The 19,943-nt window shown below is 44.0% G+C and overlaps 1 protein-coding gene across 3 annotated transcripts; it reads right to left on the bottom strand.

Annotated features, from left to right (window-relative positions):
- Positions 1-285: 285 nt before the first annotated feature.
- Positions 286-15,392, bottom strand: slco2a1 (solute carrier organic anion transporter family, member 2A1). 3 transcript variants are annotated; one of them, XM_079506713.1, is made up of 14 exons: positions 14,755-15,392; positions 13,800-13,937; positions 13,126-13,288; positions 11,628-11,843; positions 11,059-11,157; positions 10,547-10,683; positions 9,147-9,219; positions 8,838-9,002; positions 7,519-7,744; positions 5,004-5,154; positions 2,574-2,737; positions 2,264-2,328; positions 1,901-2,021; positions 286-1,358 (listed from the first exon to the last, which is right to left on the bottom strand). In XM_079506713.1, the coding sequence occupies exons 1-14, from the start codon at positions 15,082-15,084 to the stop codon at positions 1,238-1,240; spliced, it is 2,169 nt and encodes a 722-aa protein (XP_079362839.1). In that variant the 5' UTR covers positions 15,085-15,392; the 3' UTR covers positions 286-1,237. The 3 variants fall into 3 exon arrangements, with proteins under 3 accessions (XP_079362839.1, XP_079362840.1, XP_079362841.1); XM_079506714.1 differs by having other exon boundaries at positions 5,004-5,151; XM_079506715.1 differs by having other exon boundaries at positions 14,723-14,925.
- Between the last annotated feature and the right edge of the window lie 4,551 nt (positions 15,393-19,943).

Below are 19,943 nucleotides of genomic sequence, written 5' to 3'. Positions count from 1 at the left end.
AGGGTGAGGCTGAGGACTGAGAGAGGGGTGGGTAGTGGGTACCATTGGGTGGGCAGGGGGGTACGTTCTTGGGGTAGCCCTACTTGTGTTGAATAAACACTTTTACCTTTGAAGGTAGTTGTCACAAGATGATGTGTAAAAAATAATCCACGAACAGGCACCAACTATAAAACAGCAATGGAAGTGTGGGGGAGAGACTAAAGAGAAGGGGTACCAGACAGACATGCAGACAGAGAAACAGAGAGACAGACAGACAGAGAGATGGCAGCCAGCCAGGTTCAAAAGTCAGTTTGAAAGTCTGTATCCTTTTTATTTTCACACTCATTCTCTGCTCGATAAAATGCAGATAATTAAAATTAAAAAAAGTAGATAATTAAAATATAGACAGTACAAAATAAAAACCCAGCACATATCTTAGTGTGCAGGTGCAAGTTATTAACAGTGTTCTCAGGATTCAAAAATCCACCGCATAGCGATTAAACCAAGTTTCATATTAAATGTGATTACAGTTGTCTAATATATCAAAGCGGTAATAAGGTTTTCACCTATGCCTCTGTTTGAGACAAACTTCTAAAAAAAAATACTTAAATATTAAGCTAGTGTTAACTATGTTGCCATTTGCAACCAAAAACCTGAATGTGTAAATTCCTGCACACCTGCTTTATGTATACTAGTTGTGCATGTGTCATGCACCCACAATAGGAGATCAACAAGCTCTCTATATGCGTTGTGGTTGCAGATCGGTCACATTCGGTGCACGACACCCACATGCAAGTACTATACTGAGGCTTTATAGGAACAAGCAATGAATAATGCACATCCTTCACATGATAATTATATCAGTCACGCTCCTTTCACTTGTCTTTTCAACCATCCTCATCAGACACTGACACATGTACTCATAACGGTTCCATGTACCGAACAAGAATGCCAGAAGAATGGACAATTCACAATCCAGTGAATCCATGGTCAGTGTCAATTCACAGCAAAGCCTGGAGGTGATGCTATGAAACACAACTTGAAACATGGATACGTTGTATGTGTGTTCTGAGAATTTCCAGGTGCTGTGTTGAGTGGAGGTCAAAACAGGCAGGCTTTAGCCATCCCGATGACTTTAAAAGTCAGTGCACAGGCCATCAAAGATGTCAACGCCCCTGCAGAGCTGAGAGCCAGGAGGAGCTGAAATCATCATGCAGTCAGTGGTCTCTAGATAGAGGTTTCAGTCATTAATACAGGGTCACAGCGGCCCTTCTGGTCTCTTCTCCAGACTGTACTGACTGGTGCGCTGTACCTTCCACCCCAGAAGCATCAAGAGGCCAATCCCTGCGACTTTGTAGCCCACCTGTAGGCCCAAGTACCTGCAGGGGTGAGATAACATTAGCATCCTCGATATTCCATATAGCTTAGCAGCAGTATTATTATTATGTATTACTTGAACCACCACAAAACTATTGTAATGAGTCTGTTTAGCTGTATGTATGTCTCTGTCTGTATATTTGTCCACCTGAGGGTGCTGCTGTACAACAATGCTCATGGGTTGCTTTGCTTGTTGAGCCAAGACTGGTACATTGTAAATGTATTGTATTAAGTAGGTAGGCCTACAGTTTTTAGGTACCTTTTTCCATTATTTATACTTTTACTCCACTACAATGATTTGAAAACTTTACTCATATAGTTATTTGGCTATTTGGAGATAGATGCAAGCCCACAATGTGAGCTTGTAAGATCTATTATTTTAAAATGTCTGAAAACAATGTGTGAAAAAAAAAGGTCAATCTATTAATTGTGGCTCAGCAGCTCAACTGTGCACATGCGCCATGCCTACTGTAGGTTGGCCTTGTTTACTGTAGGTTGTTAGTTCACTTATTTCAGAATTATTATTACTTATAGGTTTTCTTACCGGTTCCTCAAAATGTTGTTGTCATAGTAACCACAGCTAGACCTCTTCCCGCACACCTCTTTCCACCTGATACATGAAGTGTCAATGGCCATTCCAAAGAAAGCTGGAGCTGGTAGCCAGGCTGGACATGAAGGAAGGAAAAAAGAAAGAAAGAAAGGTTCAGGATAAAACCATGAAACTTGCATCCGAGTGTGGTTCAAATCACTAGAGGGCACTCTAACATGTGTTTCAAAGGAGTCCATCCATGTCAAATTTAGAGATGATTGGTTTTCTCTCTGGTGTGAAATCAATTCACAAGTATGTAAATAATCACATTAAAGGACACAGTATTTGGCTTATGTGGATATTTGTGTGTTCCCTTACCGAGCACTCTCATGAGTAAAAACTGAATCCCTATGGCGAAAGACTTCTCTTCATAGGGAACAACTCTGAAATCAAAACAAACAAAAAAACATGTATTTTATATCAATAAAAAGTTGCAGGACACGCCTCTCACTTTGACAAGTATCGGGTGTCAGTTAATATCTTCATGTTGCCGACTTCTATTGAAAATTGCTTGCAGCCTGTTGCTTTGTCACTGCTTGAATGCGTTGAACGCATTTGAAGTGGCTAATGGCCTCTGTAATGACCAAATATAGTCTGATTTGAGTTGAGTTCTTATCTAATGCCTTACCTTAGCACCATCATATATAGGGGGTTGTGAGTGAGGCTGGCGATCAGTCCTGCTGCTGATAAGATTAACATGACTGGGAGCAGATAGTGAGGACAGCTGTTGGCACAAGGACCCGGGCGGGCGTGATGCTGCCCGTCTGATATACACCTGCAGCTGGTATACGACTGTAAACAGTAGGAGAGAAAGCACTGTTCAATACCTATACAATGGACACTGCATATTGTTTAACTTTGGAACATCTAGCCCACAACATGCTAATAAGATGTCAATAGACATGGGGGTGTGGAGACACCCAGCGGACTTTGAGGGGGGATCCCCAGCAACATGATTGATAGTTGAGAACGAAATGGACACTTACACGTCTGTAACTCTGAGAGTGTACACATGGTACCAAATGTACCCTTAAGGGGTCATTCGCTGATTTAGCTCATATCGGAATTATGAGGGTTTGTGGTGTGAAATCCCACAAGGAGTGTGCAAAAAGCATACCATGTACTCTACCAAAGTTGAGTGCTGCTCAAATGTCTGAGCTCACGGATCTAACCTTTGGCATTTCTCTGAGTTCCAGACAGCGTCCCACAAGCAGTGGCAGATAATTAGTCTGCGACTGCTGGGTATTAATCCATTAAGCCAGCGGCAGCCACCCCTGACTATGTTACAGTATCACACAGTGAGCTTATGCACCGAGTCAAATTGACTAATGCTCCATTATGAGTCTCCCAATGTCCTCACTAGTAGATTATTAGGTATTGTAGGACTGTTCCCGTGAAAATGTGTCCTTTGTGCTGTGCGACTAATTACAGTATACATCGATTGGGCATTGATCATGAACCACCCGTGTCATGTTGGCACTGTACTGCCGTCCCACAGACAGGAAGGTGTTGGGTGTATTAATTTACGTACTACTGTACATAGCTGAGGGTGTACCAAGACATTGAATCAGTGTTCCCGGGTTTTATCTTATTATGTATGAAGTATATGGCTAGACAATTAACCACAAATATATCAAAACCGATCCTGACCGATATCCAACTTAAAGATGGAGTGCCACAATTTTTGTATCCAGTTTTTCACGTGTTTATGAGGTGACAGTACTTCATTAGACACCCTGGAGTCGTTTTTATGTGGAATGGTGTAATAACTTTGTATTTAGGGTTTCTTCCTGGAGGCTGAACCCTTGACAGTCAAACGTGCCAATGATATAAACACTGATAGTGTGACGTATTACTATTGCACGCACACACGCACCTCCCCCTCTATATATTATTTAAAATACGACAACCTCTGTGGGCGGAGCTGCCTGCTACATACACACTGTGAACTGAACGGCGCAGTTGTGCTAGATTTTCACACATTACCAGTTCACAGCAGAGCAGAGTCAGCAGACGTCCATTAGATTGTTTTTCGTTAGATTGGAACTTGGAAGCAAGTAGATGTTCACGTTGGGTCCTCAGGATTAATCAAGGAAACTGGAGGTTACGCAGTAAGATATATAAGGTGGGTGGAAAGACCTCAAATCCACAGGGACACACACAGAATTAGAGTTCTTCGGCACAAAGGCGGGATTCGGCCTCACCGTAACTCTAGTTCTATCAACACTAAAGACTGTACACTCCGGACTGACCGAAAGTGCCTGCATATCACTGACACGTTTCGTCGTCGTGAGAGCCATCAACAGAACAGTCTTAAGTGTAAGGAACTTGAGATCCACCGTATCCAGTGGTTCAAAAGGTGCCTTTGACAGGGCATCCAACACCAGGGACAGATCCCAAGGCGGGACTATGGACCTAGTCACCGGGCGCGCTTTCCTTGCTCCTCTCATGAACTTCCGTACGAGAGGATCTTCACACAGCGCCTTGTCCCCAAACCCCACATGGTAGGCCGAAACGGCCGCCAAGTTGACCTTAACGGTGGAGTAGGACTTCCCTTTGACTAGAAACTCCTGTAGGAATGTCAGGACCTCCACCACCGAGGCCCGGAAAATAACTACTTGACCTGGCCTCCCAGCACACCAGCGTTCAAAGACCTTCCAGACTACATCATACTGTTTTCTGGTAGAGTGTGCTCTAGCTCCCTGAATTGTCGCCACCACATTCAGAGGCAGGCCCTCCGCACACAGATTCATCCTCTCACGGGCCAAGCCCATAGATCCAATGTCTGTGGCTGCGGGTGGAATATTTCGAACCCCGCCTGAGTGAGAAGGTCCCTCCATAGTGGGAGCTGCCACGGCTGGTCGTACAGGAGAGGAGTTATCTCAGACCTCCACGACCCCCATGCCGGGGCTACGAGGATCAGTTGAAGATGCTGAAACCTCACCCTGTCGAGAGTCGGCAGTATAAGAGTTTAAGTAGGCTATACAGTGTGTGTACTGTACATAAGGAGTGAGTAAATGAGTCAGTAAATGCACTTCGTTACTTTTGCACCACTGACCTGAACCCTGTAGGTGTTGTTGGGGTCTCTGGTGAAGTCGGTGCAGCCGGCGTGGCATGGCGATATGTATTCTATACCATCAGAACCACACACCGGGTTGAAGGCACTGTCTGGGCAGGAGCAGTTGGAATAACACGCAGGCACAGACCTGCTGAGACAAAGCACCACAGCGGGCGTGAGACATCAACATTCACAGCTCAGCTGGAGGAGTGAACATACGCAAGGTACTGTAGCTCAGTGCTTTTCAACATGTGGGTCGGGACCACACATGTTGCCCCCAGATGACAGTGACAATTTAAGGACTTTTAAGACCTTTTTTGATGCCTAAAAAGAACACGACACGACTGACGGCAAATGAGGTTTTCATAGTAACTGGAGACAGCCATATATGGAGTATGTCATGAGGCGTGATGTGGCGTGACGTGTCACAAGGCATGACCATTATGGAGGCGTGACACGACTGGCGGGAAATGCAGGTTTTCATAGTAACTGCAACCTATGGTCGCAACAAAGAAACATAGAATATTAGAATCAGTATCAGTAATCATAATATTCATGATCATAATCAGTACTGTATATGCTGCAGCTCAGTGGCCTTGTGGTTAGAGTGTCCGCCCTGAGACTGGGAGGTCGGGGTTCGATCCCCGGCCGGGTCATACCAAAGACTCAAAAAAATGGGACCCAGTGCCTCCCTGCTTGGCACCAAAGATGGTTTATGTATGAAGATGGGCCATCTTCATTGGATCCACTAGAGGCTAAATGGTACACAAAGCCTACAAATGGTCTCCTAAATATAGTAGGCGTGGTTTGCTTCTCCCCGACCCCCACCCTCCCCCCCTGACAACAACACTGTTTCCACACTCAGTCTAGTAGGTGGCGGTAATGCACCATTTAGGTTTGCCAACCGCCATGAAACCCGATAGAAGAAGAAGACAACAACACTGACAAGTCATTTAACAAAGTACATTGAAAACAACTGACAAGGTGTACTTTTGAAATAGTCGTTTTAGTTTCTCGAAACCTCCAACCATATAAATTCATGATTCATTAAAAAGTCTCTCCCTAATAGAGTTGTAGAATGGACAATAAAAAACTAAATGCTTTTCATTTTTAATTTCCTTTAGATCACACAGACTACACATAATCTATCCTCCTCAACCGTGCCTACATATCTGCCTGTCTCAATATGCAGACCAAGTATGCCAGCTCTAATTTGGGCACATAAGGATCATTTCTAATCCTTTTAAATATGTCCATTCATTTCACATTATAATATTCACATATTATCATCTTAAATATGGGGTCAGAGCCCCCTATGTGTTGTCCGTGAAATTGCAGATGGACAGAGAGAGGCTTCCGGACTCATCTCAAATCTCGCGAGAGTTTGTTACTGGGATAAAGAAATCTCATTAACAAAGTAGATTTTCTCCTGATTTGTCTCGCTAAAAGAAGCCATTTTACTATGAATATTTTGTAAATATTGTGTGCCTTGTGATGATTGGGTCCAGTATTTAGTGCAGTGACCATGGAGTTAAGGAATGGTTCAGAAGCTGTGTTCACGTTCACTCTCCCATTGGAAATGAATAGACTCCAACATTCTTCCTGTCTCCTAATAATGTTACCGCCCACCTCACGCAGATACAGGAAGTAAAGCAAAGTGGTCTCTCTTGCTAATTCTCCTCTTGGTTGGCACCCAGCATCAAGGGTTGGATTGGGGGTAAGTCCCTGCGACATACTAGCGTCATGTCCAGGGGGTGTACTTGTACATCAAGCTGCCTCACGCTACAGAAATAGGAGATAGGCTCCTGCCCTATGGGCCTCATGGCTCGGCAAGGCTACTTACTACTTACTTATATGCTGCTTGGGTTATCAAATCATTAGCCACTTCTTATCAGCCTTATTGCTTTAGCGATTGACTTTAAAGCAATAAAAGGTCGCTGTGTGTACTGTAACTGCTTGCTTATCAATTAAAAAAAATCACACCCGTGTGAACTGAGTGGTGTAAGGTCTTATAGACTGATCAACTGTGGTCTGATGTAATGTCTGACGTAATGAAATCACACCCGTGTGAACTGGGTGACCATAGCAACCATGCTCATTTTTTGGTACGAACAGACACGTAAACTAACAAAGCCAGTTGTAGGAGTGGTTTACACCACTCAAAAATGCCCAGGAAAGTGGAGCACTGTTATTTCTGTAAAGTTTCAACTAGTTTAACCACATTAGACTATCAATGAGATGCAAACAGAGTTGGGCAATTAACCGGAAATATATCGAAAAACAAATATTTGCAGTGTTTTTTTAAATAATAATTTAATTTAATTTTCAGTACTCTATTTTAATATAATAATTATATTTAGATCTGCTATTTTCAGTACTCTACTTTAATAATCGTTCATTAATCGCAATCAAGGCAAAGGTTTGAAATAATCATCATATTATAGGTCATATCACCCAGCCCTAATGCAAACTTTTCTTATGTCTTTTTAGAAGGGACAGCTCCATTTCCACTCACCCATTCTGATGATTGTTGACCTCAGCTACTTTCTGCGTGGGATAGTTGACCTCAGCTACTTTCTGCGTGGGACAGCCCATGAAGAACAGAGGAATGACGAGGAGGGTGGAGACGACCAGCATGACCACCGAGTAGCGCGGGATGACCTTGAGAGAGAGGCCCACCTTCTTCATGATGACCCCACCCACCAGCATCCCCACCGCTATACACGGCAGGTTCACAGCACCTACAATACCACCAGCCACAGACCACTCAGTTAACTACAAGCGGAGATGCACTTGTTTGCAAAAGTACTACAGTGGTTCTCATACTTCAATTTCAAGAAGAGTGCATGAACTTTTGTACACTCTCAGAGATACAGACCTGTAAGGGTGCATTTGGTACAATATCAAGGGAGTAAGGAACCCAATGGGTCCGGTCTACACTTTGAGAACCACTGTACTACGGTATAACAGGCCTCTCACACTATTCTTTGAGAAACACAAAGATATATATGGGGGTGTGGCCAAATAAGCCATTGCCTTGGTTGGAGGCGATTACAACACAGTTATCAGCATTGTGTTTGTGAGACGTATCGTTTACGGCAAGATCTGTTCCTGTCCTAGTGCAAATAAAAACTCTGGTGCAACAACAGTCCGACAGGACATTCAAATGTTCATTCTTCAAGCCACAAAAAAGAGCCTTAATTTGTTTGCACCTCCAACACTCTCACAAGTTCTGATGTCTCTGTAGCTAAAAGAATGTATTTAGCTGTAGCTTGCTGTTGAATTATACACATAACAGAGACATTTTGTCTTCACTATTTGTGATAATGGTTGGTATGGTAGTTATTTATTGCACTTGCTTGTCTCATTCACTGGCCCAGTAATCAGCAAATTGCTGCACCTGTTGTGCTCCCCTGTATAGACTACAGTACATATTCAATGCAATCAGGCGGGTGATTGTGACAGAGACACCAAGAACTACCCACGCACACCGATGCTTTGGCCAACTATTTGCTTATCGCTAATTTGGCAGACAGAAAATAACAGGTGCAGCCAGTCAATAACTGTAGAGAGAATGTTTTTATACTTGCTGTTATAGGTAAGAAAATGTTTTCTGTCAGAACAAAATTAATAAAATAAGCTATACCGTCAAGCTAGCGTCAAGTTGTGCCATGACTAAACTACATACTTCGCTATTTTATTATTATTTATCTTTAGGTACTATTTTGAATCAATGTAACAAAACAATGTAACAATAGAGATCTTGTATCTAGAATAAGCAAACCTTCTGGGCCATGTTGTATAGGCTATAATGCAGTGATACAATCCACATACCCATGAGCATGCTGCTGTAGGAAGCTGAGGAGCTATACTGGCGTTCCAGAAACGAAGGAAGGAAGGTAGCGAGACCAGCAATGACCGATGAAAAACAGCACTGCGCCAGGACCAGTATGAGGAAGAGAGGGCTGAGCAAGAGGCGTACAAACAGCCTGGGGAATGCTGATCACATGCAAACACACACACACCACACACACACACACGTTTGTTCATTTTAACATTTTGGAAAACAATTGGGAAAACATCCAGGTATAGCCAGCCCAGTACATATATACTGTACATCTGCCAATGTTGTACACAACCTACCCTTCACGGAGTCAAGCAAAGTGGCATCTGTTTTCTTTGGGTCTTCATTTAAGTCTGTTTCAGTCACAGTCACCTAGGAAGTAATAGATTACAATACATTCAGTGTTGTGGAGAGCATTACTGGATGCATAATATAGGAGAGATGCATAATATGCAAGAGACCTGGGCTCAGATTTCTTTATTTATAATTGGCCGGTCAAGTCCTGTACACCACAAGATGAGACAACCATGCCAATACAGTTTAAACTAGAAAAAGTGCCCTTCTGGGCACAGGTCTCCACCAGGAGGATAGGACTGTGTGAGATGTTTGGCAAAATGTTTAGGATTAATATAAACATGTTTTTGAGGCATTTTGTTCCAAAAATGTGTTTTGCAAAAATCAACCTGTTGGTGGCGCTATAACAGGCCAATGTGAAAAGGGTGGGATATATTCCTCAGCCTAGTAAGAAAATGTGTGAAAGATTTCACGTAAATTGCATGCTGCGTTCATGATTTGAGGCTTTTGTTCAAAACGGGGCAATCTTGCAAACTGTGAAAGCTAATTATAGCCAATTAGGATGGAATATGAAATATCGGACAGATCCGACTTGAGCACATGACTATAGAGATAGTGTGTAACGATTTGTGAGATTTTTGGACAGAATCTGGAGGAGTAATATCAAAAAATGTGTTTTACAAAAGTCGGCCTCCTGGTGGCGCTATAAAAGACAGATGCGGAAAATGCAGGTCAACGGTATGTCCTTGGCCTCTAGGGAGTGTGCATGCAACGTTTCACGCAGATCGGTGCAGTTTTAGGTAAAACATGTGAAAAGCTGCCTCATGGTGGCGCTATAACAGGCCGTTCTGGAAAATGTGGGGCAGAGGTTCATCGTTGGCATCCAGGGAGTGTGTGTGCAAAGTGTGGCATCGACCGGGTTAACGGTGCCGGAGATTAGCTGGTAACGGACGGACACACACACGGACGGACACACACACACACACACACGGACGGAGTGCAAAACATACTCTCTCCCCATGCCTTCGGCCTGGTGGAGACAAAGAGAGAGGTGGAAAAATCCCCTTGAGCAACTGGCTTTTATCTTATCTCTTGTGAACTGTTTCTGCACCCAGTTTTAAATATTTTTATGAGCAGGGAGTTGACATCAATTAATCATCTATCGATGGTGAGCTAGAATGTGATAAAGGCATCTTCTACCTTGGCCTTGATTCAATCTGCAACAATCTGATATCTTGCAGCTCAGACCTAGGCAGTCCTTATCATGTGCTGAACATTGAAAATAAACAAATGTAGTGTTGATATCAGGCCAGTAGATGTCAGCAAAACATGACGTGAAACAGGAGGACACCCAAACACAACAGAACCTCCCGCTTTTACAGAAATGAGTGACATTGTTACTTACAAATTCCTGAGGCATGTTCCGTGGAAAGAAGAAGTATGGTATGGAGGTGAGAGCCAGGCAGACGGAGATGATGATCAGGCCCATCCACCACGCCCCCACCCAGCGTGGGTCACTGGGGATCAGCTCCTCATGGCTCACTGCAGACACCCAGAGAGAGAGAGAGAACATTACTGTCTCTCCACCAATGGGTGTGATGGTTTGTAATGTTATCTAACAAGGTCACAAGGACTAGGGATGAAAAGTATTATTCTTGCTAACGCCTTTATATTTACACTGCACATTCCTAACAGTACGGTACGGTACAGTAGCCTACTGTACTGTATTTGAATGCCTTGTTCATTATGATATAGTGTCCCTCTCAAAAAAATAATCAAGTCATGGATAAAGAACACATTTTATGACAAAAGGGTTATGTTGGTTCCTGACCTCAACACTGTACTGCACAACTCCATCCACCTCAGTCTACCTTGGCATCCTGATGATGTCCCATTGAATGTATTCAGAACCAGTACCTGAGCCAGTTCGGTCCACATCCACATAGATCTTCAACACCGCTGCACCCATCAGGAAACCGAAGGCGGGCCCAAATGTCGAGACCGCAAAGAGAATGGCTGCAGGGCACAGAGACAGGCTGTGAGACAGGGATTCGATAGGACAGAGGTTCGCAAACTATTTCAAGTCAAGGACCCCCAAATTATCCCCGGGCCCCACTTTGAGAACTACTGCGATATGGCACAGGTATGAAACCAGAACATCTTCATGATGATACACATCCAGAAATCTAATATCTCGTGCAAACTTTCTTACATATTAACATAATGCTAAAGCCCCCCCCACCCCCCCATTTCAGGAGACATTTCTAATTCAAAACAAAAAAGGCTGATGCCCCTGCTTTTGAGGCCAAATCGAGTATCATCTATATGCATCTATATGCCCCCTCCCCTCCAAGCGCTTGGGTCCGGACGATTCAACACGGGCTGCGGAATAACCCAGCATGGCACCATGGCCCTGAGATCGTGCCCAGGATTGTGTTCTCTTTATCTAAACCAATAGATCTATCATTGAACCGCAGGTCACTCACCTATGTAGAGGGGGGAGTTGTTCGGCCCTGCGAAGTCATCGATGTAGGAGATTCCGAAAGGCTGGATGGGTACTGACCCCACGCCAAAGAGCAGCTGGGCACTGCTCATAAGCAGCCACAGGTTGGTCTTATCATCAGCCAGGCGCTTCGTCTCATCGCTGCCACACGACCCTGCAGCGCTGGAATTCATCTGAGGGTTGCAAATGTCGTGGCGATCTGGGGACCACGATACCATACAAAACAGGGAGAGAGAGAGAGAGAGAGAGAGAGAGAGAGAGAGAGCAAAGAGAATATTAATTAATTGCATTTGCAACCCACTGAATGTAGACAGACTGACTAGTTTAATTTCCTGAAGTTCCTTTGACCGAGCACCGTATGAGGCCGAGAAGGGCTTAAGCTGGTTTCGGAGAGGGAATGTTGTCGAGGTAAATTAACTGCCCGGGAGATCAGTCTAATCTCTTTGGCTTCCCTCAAGAGCACGGAGATTAGGGCGATCCAGATGATTTATGCAAAGGGTTCAACTGGAGAGCACCTGCAGGCTTTCCAAAAACCTCTTCAGGCATCCCTATAGTGCTCCACTCAACTCCATGGCACAAAAACCTAAAATACCTTACATAATTCTTACTCCTTAAGGGTGATATATACTTATTTGTGTGACGGTGTCGCACACTGAAAATAGCAGATTAACAAGCTCACATCATGCCACAGTGCGACAGGTTGTTAGCTTGTAGATCTCCTATTGGCTAAATCGCATGCAACCAAGTCAAGCATTATGAGTTCTTGAGCAACTGCTGTGGACAGAGTCACCGTTCCACAACACAGTTTATCACATGCCCCAACATAGCTGCACCTCTCCTCCTCCCAATTATACTTTTAGCTTATTTTGCAATTCTCTCTAAATAAATGTGTGGCTTCCCTGTTCTAACTGTAACTACAGTACCGGTATATGTACAGTATAAGCAACTTACTAGCTGTGCAGTTTGCTAACGAAGCAGCAACAATGTAATAGTGCGCCAACGTGAACTTTGCAGCATGAGGTGACGTGTCGTTTGCTGTCCCTTTGTTTGGACATACAGATGGTCTACTCGACATACATACATAAATATATGGCCGCTTCGTTGCCACGTCCTAAAAAAAAGGCTTATATCCCTAAACCGGTATTTCCTCCTTTTTCTTGATGTCCAAAGAACGTCAGGTCACAAGACAATGGTCTTACACACTATAGCTCTCTGAGATTTGTAATCCTCACTCCAATATGCTTATAATTAATGTGGGTGAACTAGGAAGCGCAGCTTCTTCTAAAATTGCATGTCATAAATTGCTCTGGTGACATAAGCAAAATGCCTCAATACTCGAGAGTAAATACAAGGTCTCATAAATTGCAATGTGGTGGCATATTTGTACATTCTCTGGTCTGGACTGACTCAGTCTGTGTAAAAAGAGACAGCATCGCTGCCTTATATGCTGATTTGTGTTGAAACATACTCTATACTCTTACCGTGTAAAACAGAGTTATACACATAGTCGTCAGACAAGAAGTGAGGTAGTGTCAGCATCATGGCGCTGATGGACATCAGCAGGCCTCCTACCCCGATGAATCTGGGTCGGTGAACCCGGCTCCCAAAGTAACTGACAAACACTATCAGCACAGTGTTACCGACCTGAAAACAGACACATTACAAATTATGTTCCAGAAAAAGAAATATAATCCTGATATACTTTGTGTAAAGCTCACAAGATTTCAACGTGTTGCAGATGCGCCGTGTTGTGAGCTTGTAGTGCGATATAGAGCCTAAGTTAGGCTTGAGGGATGGAGAGCTTGAGCAGTGTGGTAATTGACGGGTGACGGATGGAAGATGACATCAAAAGCTTTATTCAGAAACCATGGATCATATCCATGATTAAAACAAAAAAAACAAATACTGGGAAATTCAGTATCAGTGTTAACCATTTAGATAAGCATACAAGCTATTCTTTCATGGCCCTTCTTTGCCCGCCTGCCAGAGTGAAAAGATTGTTCCAAAATGTGCAGGTCCCAGTTGAGTTGTCAGGATGTGTGATTGCGATAGCGCGCTTGTTCGTGCAATTCTTCTTTTTTTTTGCTTGTCAGCATCCGCAAGATAAATCTCTCACTAGCCTAACTTGTGCAGGACTGTTGTGCTTGGCTCCTACCTCATGCAGAGAGGAAATGGTTCCTGAAGAGTAGCTGCTGAGGCCGAAGCGTCTCTCGATGGTGGTGATGGTGCTTTTGAAGTAGGAGCTGTACATGAGCTGCGTGAGCTGCAGCAGGCCATGGCACAGGACAAACATCTACAAGATGGGGACAGGGACAATATATTCAGGCACAAATTGTGGTTCTCAACGTGGGGATTAATTGTTTCGGGGCGGCGGGGGGGGGGGGGGGGGGGGGGGGGGGGGGGGGGGGGGGGGGGGGGGGGGAGTCCCCAGCTAAGTGATTGATAGTTAGGAACTCTGAGAATGTGCAATTGGAACCAAATGTTCCACTAATATTAAATGAGCGTGTAAAGTTGGCCGAGTGGCCAACTTTACACTCAACATCTGGCCAACTACGGCCCATGAGTTAACTTACACAATTACCTAGGTTTACTAAACCCATTCAAATACATTACATGCGCGGCGATGCGCCAAAACATCAAGCTAAATAGAAAACATAACACAAGAGCTCTTGTAACCCAGACAGACACCCCTCCTGCTCTTTATAGCACTTGGTACCTTCCTCCACTCAGTCAAGAGGATCACCAGTACTGCAGGAGAGCCAGGTGCCAAACAATCATCATTAAACACCAATGACACCAAACATATATGCTGTGACAATATTTGCAAAGTTCTCTTTTACAATTCACTAAGCTACAATAATAAAAATATGCACTAAATATGTCCATTAACACAGTCTTCCACGCCGGCCGGCAAAGTTAGGGCTGCAACTGTGTAATTTAGGTATGAGCATTGTTCTCCATCAATGTATGTTTATAGGGCATGGGTTGCCCCGTGACATTTCCCCCCCCCCCCTTCAGATGACGCCCCCTGTGGCGTTCTGGAAAGGAAGTCTTCTGTAACTTCCGAACCTTTCCTACCCAGAGGTGGAAAGCCACATTGCCAGAACAACCTTGAGCCTTGGCTGAATTGGCTGCTCCTGGCATCCCTGCTGCTGCCGATCCTGCTGCCGCTGCCGATCCGTCGCTGCCCCCGACAGGCCGCACTGCCCCAGCACGGCCCTTGGCTGTGCCCTGGCTGCTTCCATGTCCATTGAAGCGGGTCGAGCTGGTGGTTGAGATTGCTGCATGATGAATGACTCAGGCCGCCTGACCTGGTTGCCGAACTTGCCCCTTGGGAAGTGGTCGTGTCCATCCTGGGTTGGAAGCCTTCCTGACGGCCCCTCCCTGTGGCACCCTCTTCCTTCAAGAGCGTGGCTTGCTGCTGGTGGTGATGGAGGCATTCTGGACTGCCCTTACTTTTTCCTTTTCCGCTGCCACCACATGTAAAGTTGGCCGAGTGGCCAAGGCTCCAAAAAGTGACAGACTCCAGCAATACCTCTTAGGGCGTTTTATTTCCCCCGGTTGCAGTGTATTTACAGTGGACACACAGGCCTGACAAACAAAATAAACACTGAAGACTAAACTTACAAAAGACAGAAAATTACTTGAAAGCAAATTAGGAAACCAAACCCAGAACTTGAGAAACTCTATTAGGATATAACCCTTCCATCAAGGGCCCCCTAGTAGCTCTCCCTGGGTGTTGCCTCAAGCCCAACTGAACTGACTCACTGCCCCTGCAGCGTCCCTCTTATACTAGGCAAGACAATACCAAGGAACAGTTCTGTAATTGGCAACACATTTAACTCAACATCTGGCTAACTACGGCCCATGAGTTAACTTACACAATTACCTAATTACCCATTCAAATACATTACATGCGCGGCGATGCGCCACAACATCAAGCTAAATAGAAAACATAACACAAGAGCTCTTGTAACCCAGACAGACACCCCTCCTGCTCTCTATAGCACTTGGTACCTTCCTCCACTCAGTCAAGAGGATCACCAGTACTGCAGGAGAGCCAGGTGCCAAACAATCATCATTTATAGGGCACGGGTTGCCCCGTGACAGAGCGCATCACCCATTTTCAATATTATCTTCATGTAATTGGTCCTCACTAATAATGCATGTTCCTTGTAAGATGGCACAATTTCTATCTACTCACTCTGCATTTTGATGAAGAATTGTGGTAGAATTACATATTATTATTATTATTATATTTGCCTCAAGCAACCTTCTCTTTTGCTTTAGGATATGTTCTGAGATTTAGCTTTATGTTATAAGAGTCATATTGCTTAAGCGGCAATAAGCCCTATATTGTTTTGGTACAGCTTGACTTGTTTTGATACAGTTTCACCTTGTGACACTAGGACTAGAGTATATGGTCTGACACCTGAACTGCCTTAACACTGAACTGTGTCTAATGTCAGTGGTGAAAAATGTTTTACCTGAGATCGGATTCTAAAAATGTCTTCTACATCCTGACAGTTTTCTGAAAAAGCTATGTTTCTATGTCAGTCGTTCTTTGATTTTTCAAAAATAGCAGACCTACAAGCTCGTAGCGCGCCACTCGGTGACGCGCTATGAGCTTGTAGATCTGCTATTTTTCAATAGCTAAAGCATGACATAATGCTAACACCAAAAGGGGTTCCCGCCCAAAATGGGTTAACACTGAACTGTGTCTAATGTCAGTGGTGAAAAATGTACTCAAATGTTTTACTTAAGTAAAAGTATCAATACTGCAATATAAAACTATTCTGTAAAAGTCTGGAATTCAAAATGTACAATACTTACAAAAGTATTGTTATCAAGTACTCATCATCATGCAGAATGTCCCATATAAAAATTTCAAATGTATATAAATCTTTTGAAAATAGCAGATCTACAAGAGCATTAGGACAAATTACATAAAGATAGGTTAAGTGTTCCTTACACTCATTTAACCCCATTAAATCGGGGTTTGTCGCCTAACACATATCAAACTGGGAGTGCTTGAAATAGAAAATGTGAGAAAGAGACTGTGGATGGAAACAAAATCTCTGGCACAGCTGTAATATTTCTCAGTGAGGACAGGATATGATGATAGAATAAGTAATTAGAGTAAGTAGATTTAGATAAGGATTTCTTAAGTAATAGACTGGAAAGTTAGTGATGATATTGTGCAATTCGTTTTAAATCTTCTACCTCACAACAGATAGAGTTGTATCCCCTGGGGGGCGGGCCTGGGGGGCGGGCCTGGGGGGCGGGCGGACCTCCCCTGGGGGGCGGGCGGACCTCCCCTGGGGGGCGGGCGGACCTCTGCTTGTGACTGATCTACTTTGTTTCATAATGCAGGATGAACATGCATCATAATAAAAAACAAGATGAATACAAAATATATAAAACACTGAACATTTCCATTAGAGTAATCCATATAGAAAAGAACTAGTGCAAAATGATGGAGAAGTGTGTTTGTGTGTGTGTGTGTGTGTGTGTGTGTGTGTGTGTGTGTGTGTGTGTGTGTGTGTGTGTGTGTGTGTGTGTGTGTGTGTGTGTGTGTGTGCGTGCGTGCGTGCGTGCGTGCGTGCGTGCGTGTGTGAGGGGTGAAGAGATTTGCAGGTAATTTTTTGCCCCAACTACAGTATAACCCTGGCGTACCTATCGTGGGTATGTCTTATAGGTGGAAATCAATTAAAAATAAATAATGTTTTTAGCAGATCTATAAGCTCACAACACGTCGCAATGCAACACGCTGTGAGCTTGTAGCTTAGATATTTTCACTGTTTGTTATGCAATGAAAGGCAGGCTTAAGTAGCTGCAGCTATGTTTGCTTTATTACCAGTAAGTATCTAGCTGTCATAACACACTACAGGCAGCATTCCAAAACATTACAATACAACACTGGTCCAATGTATATGTTACACAGGGTGTTTCAGAGAATAATCCACTGGATCCTCACCCATTAATATAATGTGTCAACTTTGTGCACTCACTGTCACAGGTGATGGATATTGTGGTAGTGGTACCATGCTGTAAGCGGAGGTCCAAACATGGAAGTGGTTTGTGTCTCTCCTGCTGTTTTCAATTAACAGTGTAGAAGGATTTTGTCTTCATTCACAAGAACAGACAGATTTGGAACAAAGCCTAAAACATCTTCTACCCAAGAGGCCATTTGTTTAACTATTTCCTAAATACAATTTGGAAGGGCCATCATCTTCGGTTGGAAGACGATGTTATCGTAAAAACAATTTGCTATTATCAACAGTTGATCTGTATGTATTTCTGGTACTGAAGCCACACAGGGGTTGTAATATTCTGGGACTCAGTGGCATGCTCTTTCACCTAGAAGACACTCTATTACAGGGGTCTCTTGGGATCAGTACCTCTCAGCATTTCAAAGTCGTTTTGGCTTATATCGTACATTATTTCATTACAGTTCTGTTTCTAGGGCACAAATTCGCCCATTGGAAGCATTCCCAGTGACCTGGAAGAGCCACTGGCCTCTATGTGTTGGGCTCTGAACGGACCTGACAATTTGGCATTTGGAGTGAATCCATGTCTGTTGTTATTTACAGCATGTGGAAGAGTAAATAAAAGATATATCGTTCACTACACTGGCTCCCCATCTCCTCCAAGGCTGAATAGCAAAACCTCCCTTGTGACCCATCAGTGCATCCATGGCAATGCTCCCTCCTACCTCAAAGAACTTCTCACCCCACAATCCTCTGTTCAAAACCTCTCTGCCAACCCCAACCTTCTCCATTGCCCTGCCAGGACCAACTCTCTGCATTATGGGCGACATTTTGCTCGGCTGCTCCTCATCTCTGGAATGCTCTCCCTGACCCCCTGAGATGACCACAGTCTACTCTACTGGCGCTTTTAAAAGAGCACCATAAACCTTAACCTGACTTCGCCAGATGGGGCAGCAGAGAGTACACTGGGTTCCCCCCTCCTGCTCCCATCTGGGAACTCTCAGGCAGACTTGATGCCCGGCCACAACACGGCCTGGCCAATCAGCAGCAGCTAGAGGCGGGATAGCTGCTGCTGATTGGCCAGGCCGTTTTGCGGGCATCAAGTCTGCCTGAGAGTTCCCAGATGGGAGCAGGAGGGGTGAACCCAGTGTACTCTCTGCTGCCCCATCTGGCGGAGTCAGGTTACATAAACCTACCCTTTTAACAAAGATGTTTGGTAGTTTTAGGCTTCTATGTCTATATGTCATACACATTTTGGGTAATTGAGGGACATTTCTATGAGACCTGCCATTGATTACTATGGCAATGTATTTTCTGCTGCACCATTATACAGGCTGAAATCCACCATCATAATTTATGACAATAAATAATAATCTGAGTAAAAGGTTAAATCATGGATGAATGGATGAATTAATGATCTCTCTCTCTTTCTCACTCACACACACACACACACACACACACACACACACACACACACACACACACACACACACACACACACACACACACACACACACACACACACACACACATGCATGCTGTACCATTTTCCATTCTTTCCCCACCACTAAATCCTAAACCACCTTGACCTTTAATCTAAAATTAATAATAAGCGAGCTTAACATTAAAATACCTTGTCGAAACACTTCCTCTCTTTCATATGACTTTTCTCATCCATCTATCCTTGTGAGAACCAAACGTACAGTACCAAGTGCAAGTGTGCAAACATGCTCGCATTCAGACACGCACACACGCACCCAAGTTTGCACATAGTAAACACACAATTGTTCACAATCAAAACCAAAGGGCAGGAGGTCAAAGATTCTGTAGACAGGAATGTTACATAATGAGCTAGGCTAGGATGTGAGCCACATTCACATGAATGACCCGATTCTGTTCATGACTCAATCCAGTCAGTCATACTGTGTCACAAATACAATCACAGGGGTTGACCCAAGGGCATGTGCAGTACCATGGAAAGCTTGAAATGTTTCTCAACAAATGTGAGGTGTGGCAGCACTCACTGTTTACTCACACTGTTGATACGAATGATTTAAACACAACTGATGCTTGTAATTGCAGTCAAGTCCATCATTGTGGCATCACATTTTCAAACTGTAAAGTTGCACCATAATAATAATAATGAATGAATTGCATTTTTATAGCGCTTTTCCAAGTGCTCAAAGCGCTTTACAATGGTTCATTCATTCATACATTGGGAGGTGAAGCGGCGAACAGTCGACGCCAGCGTCCTCACTTCCCACATTCACACACCAATGGTGGCAAGCTCACACCAACCAACTCATTGG

The sequence above is a fragment of the Electrona antarctica genome (genome assembly GCF_951216825.1).
Source record: "Electrona antarctica genome assembly, chromosome: 7".
NCBI lineage: Eukaryota > Metazoa > Chordata > Actinopteri > Myctophiformes > Myctophidae > Electrona > Electrona antarctica.
This window is presented reverse-complemented; position numbering and strand designations above follow the sequence as displayed.

What these genes read in the sequence shown, in the direction of transcription:
- slco2a1 (XM_079506713.1), bottom strand. Translation starts at nt 15,084, where the DNA reads ATGCCTCCATCACCACCAGCAGCAAGCCACGCTCTTGAAGGAAGAGGG. An exon ending in GTCAACAATCATCAGAATGG is followed by an intron (nt 5,155 to 7,518) that starts GTGAGTGGAAAT and finishes GCTTTGTCTCAG; the next exon opens with CAGGTCTGTGCCTGCGTGTT. An exon ending in TTTACTCATGAGAGTGCTCG is followed by an intron (nt 2,022 to 2,263) that starts GTAAGGGAACAC and finishes CTTCATGTCCAG; the next exon opens with CCTGGCTACCAGCTCCAGCT.